The 6,000-nt window shown below is 43.1% G+C and overlaps 1 protein-coding gene across 1 annotated transcript in view; it reads left to right on the forward strand.

Moving 5' to 3' along the window:
* Positions 1-6,000, forward strand: part of EPHX2 (epoxide hydrolase 2) — a 90,684-nt gene that overhangs the window by 80,960 nt on the left and 3,724 nt on the right. The window contains exons 9-11 of the mRNA XM_044659605.1: positions 144-240; positions 2,601-2,670; positions 4,853-4,933. Of these exons, the coding sequence (XP_044515540.1) occupies positions 144-240; positions 2,601-2,670; positions 4,853-4,933 (248 nt within the window). The remainder of the gene's footprint in view (positions 1-143; positions 241-2,600; positions 2,671-4,852; positions 4,934-6,000) is intronic.

Here is a 6,000-nt window from a genome sequence, read left to right on the forward strand (position 1 = left end):
ACAAATAAAAGCAATTAGGATCCACAACACAACTCTAAAACAGGAGAGTGCTGTGATCAAAAGGATAAGTTCAGTCATGGATGAGTGACATCGTGGATGGAAGTCTGAGGGCAGGGATCCAAGTGAGTGTCTTTTCTTTATAGGAATTCTGAAAAATGTCAAGGATCCTTTTCTGAGTTGGATGCTAACAGAGGAGGATATCAACTACTATGTGCAGCAGTACAAGAAGTCTGGCTTCAGGTACAGTACAAATGAGTCGCTGCCATGTGAGAGGATGGTCAGGGAAGAAAGAAAGGCCTTCTGGGAAGGAAAGCAAATTAAACTTGCTTCATCCATAAAGGCTGTTCTCACTACCAAAGACCAGCGGCTCAGTTTCTGCCTTCCAGAATGCCTCCAGATGGGGATTTCTTATAAACGAATATTTCCAGGGGCAGCTAGGTGGCTCTGTGGATTTAGAAACTAGAGGTCCTGAGTTCGAATGTGACCTCAGATACTTCCTAGCTGTGTGCCCCTGGGCAAGTCACTTAACCCCCATTGCCTAACCCTTACCACTCTTCTACCTTGGAACTAATAAGCAATACTGATTTAAAGATGAAAAGTAAGAGTTAAAAAAAAAATCACGATGATTTCCAGCAGAATATGGATGCCCCTCTATTGTATATCAAAATGTTATAGCCCTCCCTTCTAGTCTTCCACTAAGAAAAGTTTTTTTTGGGGAAGCGGTCCAGAAAGGGGATCAAAGTATTACTCTTTACAGAGCTGGAGACGGAAACCCCGAGAAGGTGTGACATAGCCAAACTCATGTAGCTTGTAAGTGTCTGAAGTGGGATTTGAACCTAGGTCCAGCTGTCTATCCACTGCGTCACTCCATCTCTCCCTGTCAAGATTTTTTTTAAGTTATGGGCCTGAATATTCTCATGGCGTCTGGACAGTCCTCAGACATCAGCACTACTTCCTCCATTTCCTCCCCTTCCTCTTTCCCCCTTCCCCAGGCAAAGGAATCCTTAGGATTCAGAAAAAAAAAAAAAGGGGTTTTCTGGGGAAATCTGAGTCCAAAATATTCTTCTTTCAGTATCTATTACCCATTCTTTATTGGGTAATTCCTCTTGTAACTCCTCTCCCCCAATCCTCAAGCGACAGTGCAGTGTAGTGAGTAGAGAACCAGCTTCACAGTCAGGAAGATGTGAGTTCGAGTCCCTCCTCTGACCTGGTCTGGTTGTGTGACTCTATACAAGTCTTCTAGCCTTTCATTAACCCCAATCCCCTAAATTACCAAGGTGGAAATGTATATTGGTTAAAGGGTGTTTGCTCATTGGGAGATCCTTTCACCAATCATAGGTCTAATTTCTATCCCATCCCATTTTGATAGCACCTTCAAAGGTGGTATTCTAGAGTCAAGGAGTCTTCGGAGTAATTTCTCTGACCCTGAGGAGACTCCCAGCATCCAGATTAACGAGCAGCAGGAAGCCAAGCCCACGTTCCTATAGACTCAGTGCAGGTGGTGATGTGGCAGTTAGAGGATACAGATCATAATGGTGCCCTCTGGGTTCACGGAATCCGAAATAAGTGAAATCGTTTCAGTTTTGACTTGTCATCCTTAGCACTCATCACAGTGCTTTTATCAGTCATTTCGGACTCTTCATGACCTCATTTGGGATTTTCCTGGCAGAAATATTGGAGTAGTTTGCCATTTCCTCTTCCAGCTCCTTTTACAGATGAGGAAACTGAGGTAGAAAAGTATTAAGTGACTCACCTGGGGCCACACAGCTGGCAAGGGTCTGAAGCCATATTTGAACTCAGGAAGAGGAATCTTCTTGACTCCAGGCTTGGCCCTCTAGACCCTGAGCCAACTCACTGCCCCTATAGCACATAATAGTCACTTAATAAATGTTTGTTGAGTGTGGATTGCTTATCAGGAGAAAGCAATGCATGCCCTGAGAAAGGGGACCACCTCGCCTTTCAAACTTGCTTTCTTTCAGGTTCAGGGTCCACTGAAACCTGTAGCTAGATAGGATAACAACAGGAAAACCACAGACTGAATGGACCATTTTATGTACCCAGATCGGGAATTAAAAATGTAATAACAGAATTTAGTCACCAGAGTAAATGGTAGACTTTGGACAACCACTCCCAGAAGCATCAAAAGCTACAATAAAATTTCTCTCTTTCACCATCCCCTGGGGGATCCCCTGATCAGTCCCATCCCCCTGCCAGCTCATAGTGGGGTCCCCTTCTCCTGCCTTACCTCCAGCACTGGGCCAGAATCACTTCCAGAAATGGGAACATCTATTGTCCTCCATATCCCCATGGCCTTTTGTTTGGCCAGCCTGGCTCCTCAAACCATCTATACTACACTAATTTCTCACTTCTTTTTTGGCTCCTCCCTGTAACCTCTGCTGAACCTCCCAAATTTAAAACATAAATAAATAAATAAACAAACAAACAAACAAATAAATAAATAAATGAGCGAATGAATGAAGGAAGGAAGGAATAAATAAATAAGCAGACAAACAAACACAAATAAATAAATAAATAAGTGGAAGATATTTCATGAGTAAAAAAAGAAAAAGGTCCAATTTTCCTTCTTTTTCCTTCCCTAGGGGTCCCTTAAACTGGTATCGGAACTGGGACGCAAATTGGCGGTGGAGCTGCACTGCGACCAAAAGGAGGGTGAGAGTAACCCATAGGAAATGAGGCAATGTGCTATCCAGGAAAGAATGTTGGACTTGAAATCAGCAGGGATCTGAGCTCAAATCCCATTTCCTGTACTTTACTAGCCATATGACCTTGGCAGCTCATTTCACTTTCTGAGCCTCAGTTTTCCTCATCTGTAAAGTGGGAATTACAGTACCTGTAGTACCTACTTCACAAAGGTCTTTCAAGGCTCAAGTAAGATAATGGATAGAAATGGGTTTGCATGACCACAAAAAGGTACAGAGAGCAATTTCAATAATTCAGTTAAAAAACATTTATTCAATTCCTACTATGTGCCATGCCACAAAATGGAATTGTTTCTGCCATCTAGGAATTTATATTCTACTGAGGCAATATAATATGTACCCAGAGAAATAAATTAAAATTTATCTAGAAATGTAGAGGATGGGAGGTCCTAGGTAAAAATCTGGTCTCAAGACATCTTCTAACTGTGTGACCCTGGGCAAGTCACTTGACCCCCATTTCCCCTTACCACTCTTCTCCATTAGAACCAATACACAGTATCTATTCCAAGATGGAAGGTAAGGGTTTTAAAAAAAAGTATCTAGAAAATGATTTGCCTAGCACTAACTGAGGGCATAAGGAAAGACCCAATAGGGGGTGGCACATGAGCTATGCTTTAAAGGAAAACTAGGGGTTCTCTGAGGCTGAGAGAGGGACATAGTTCTGGGAGAATGCCTTGCTAGAGAGATGGAGGAAAAGATAGAATATAATGAATGAGGGGAAAGCTAGTTGCACAATTTGACTAGATGGATGGTACCTGAAGAAAATTATTATGCATAAGACTGGAGTAGGAGGGACCCATATTGTGGAGGTCTTGAAGTATGGAAGAAACAATGGATAGCATGTTGCTTTGATTAATAAATAGAGGTCTGGACCAGAGAATCAGAGAAGACAGAGAGTGGAGCCAGGATCTGAATTGGTTGCTAATAGAGGGACCCTCTTCTCTTCTTTCTCTATAATCTATATTTCTCTTGGTTGACTTCATTAACTAAACTGATTTTAATTATCATTTCCATGCAGATGAGTTCTAGATCTACCTACCTAGTCCTAGTTTCTCTCCTGAGGCAGCTGGGTGGCATAGAGTGCAGGGCCCACAGTCAGGAGGTCCAGGGTTCAAATCTGACCTCAGATACTTACTAGCTAGGTGGCCCTGGGTAAATCATGTAATCCTGATAGCCTCAGTTTCCTTATCTGTAAAATGAATTGGAGAAGGAAATGGCAAACCACTTGGCTGTTTGCCACATGGCCAAATGGGGCCATGAAGAGTTGGACACAGCTGAATGGCTAAACAAACCAAAAAGTTTCTCTCCTGAGCTTCAGTAATGTATCACCAACTGCCTGTTGAACATTTCCCCTATCCTCCCAAATCTCTTCTCTAAAATCCTCTATTTTTGATGAGGAGACCACCATCTTTGTTGTTACCCAGGTAAGAGATCTTGAAATCATCTTTACTTTGTTCCACCTTCAGTTTCCACCTGGTTGCCAAATCTTGTTGTTTCCCCTCCCACGTCTCTCAAATCCATCTCCTTGTCTCCACTCTAATTTACATCCTTCTTGCCTCTTGACTGACCTTTCTAACTGGTTTTCTCAACTCAAGTCCTTCACCACTCCAATTCATCCTTTATGTAGCCACCAACATTATTTTCCTAAAGTCCAAAGGTGACCACATTACTTCTCTACTCAGTAAATATGAGTGGTTCCCTATAATCTCGGGAATCAGATATAAAGTCCTTTCCCAACTTGGTCCCAATCTACCTTTCCAGCCTAATTACATGTTACTCTCTTTATATATACTAAATATAGACTTTTTAGATAGCGCTCCATCTCCCATACGTGACACACCATTTCCCATCCCCGTTCCTTTGCTCAGGCTACCCTCATATCTAGAATGCTCTGACATGTCCCATCTCTCATAACGACAAAGCTGCAGACAGGGGTACCAACCATAACTCTGTAACTCCTAACCCGCCATGCTGCCCTGATGTAATCCTTGAGGCCCATTTCTTTACATCCCTTCCAATGGAGACTGAGGGAGAAGATTTTAAACTATGAAAGTGTGGAAAGAAAAAGTATCTATTCTCAAGTCTCCTTCCTTCTCTTCCAACTGTCTTTTTTTGCTACAATCTCTCCCCAGATCTTGATTCCAGCCCTGCTGGTCATAGCTGAAAATGACATGATTTTAAGTCCACAGTTAAGTGAGAACATGGAAAAGTGGGTAAGTGCCTGGGCCCCAAGTCAAAGGAGATGGGGTGGAAAATGCTTTGTGACAGAAAAAGAACTATTCAAGAGAAAAGAATGCCTGCTTCCAGATGGAGTGAGAGAAGCTAAGGGAGAAGTTGAACTAGTTATCACTGAGCACCTAATAACATGGTGTCTGACTTGACAAAGTAGAGTAGAGGGTGAAGTGATGTTAAAGTCCACTTGAATCATCAACCAAGATGGGCGTCTTAAGGACAGGGTCCCTCCACAAAGCCTTCTTCAAGTGCTTCATGGCATACCAGAGATGTTGATGGTCAGGCCTCCTTGGTTCATATTGGAAATGAAAAGAAGCATCCAGAGGCCATATAATAGTACATTAAAGAAATTTTATAGAGACAGCTAAGTAGTACAGTGGATAGAGCACCAGGCCTATAGTTGGGAGGATCTGGGTTCAAAAACACTTCCTAGCTGTGTGACTCTGGGCAAAGGGTTTTAAAAAAAAAAGAGGAGTTTTGGTAAAGGCTATTCAGCAAGCATATGGCATTGATTCAGCTGACCACAGCTTTCCCTGCTCTGTGTTGGCCAGACTGGTCTACCATTCAGAGAGCTGAGGGAGGAGAGAAACCAGGCATCTGTATATAGATCCCATATGTGCCATGCAGGAGCAGCTTAGCCAGGCTCAAAGAGGCTGTTGGTCAAGGTGGCTACAAGGTGCTCATGATATTTTCTGTCCTAGTAACACACAAAACCCCAAAGACTTGTCTCTTAGGATATAGAAGGGTAGTGATGGCTGAAGAAGTATTGAAGGTCAGGGCCATGACATGTTTTCTTTCTATCTTCTCAGTGTATCTAATAGAGTTAGTGCTGAGGAATTTCTGTTGAGTAATCTAGGCAAAAATAAGAGACATCATGGCATAGAAGATAGAAGGCCAGAGGGAGGGAGGGAGGGAGGGAGGAAGAAAGGAAGGAAGGAAGGAATGAGGATGGGATGGGATGGAGGGAGGTGGGAGGGAGGGAAGGAGAAAGGAAGGGAGGGAGGGAGATAGGGAGGGAAGGGAGGGAGGAAGGGAGGGAGGGAGGGAG

This window comes from Gracilinanus agilis, chromosome 2 (genome assembly GCF_016433145.1).
Source record: "Gracilinanus agilis isolate LMUSP501 chromosome 2, AgileGrace, whole genome shotgun sequence".
NCBI lineage: Eukaryota > Metazoa > Chordata > Mammalia > Didelphimorphia > Didelphidae > Gracilinanus > Gracilinanus agilis.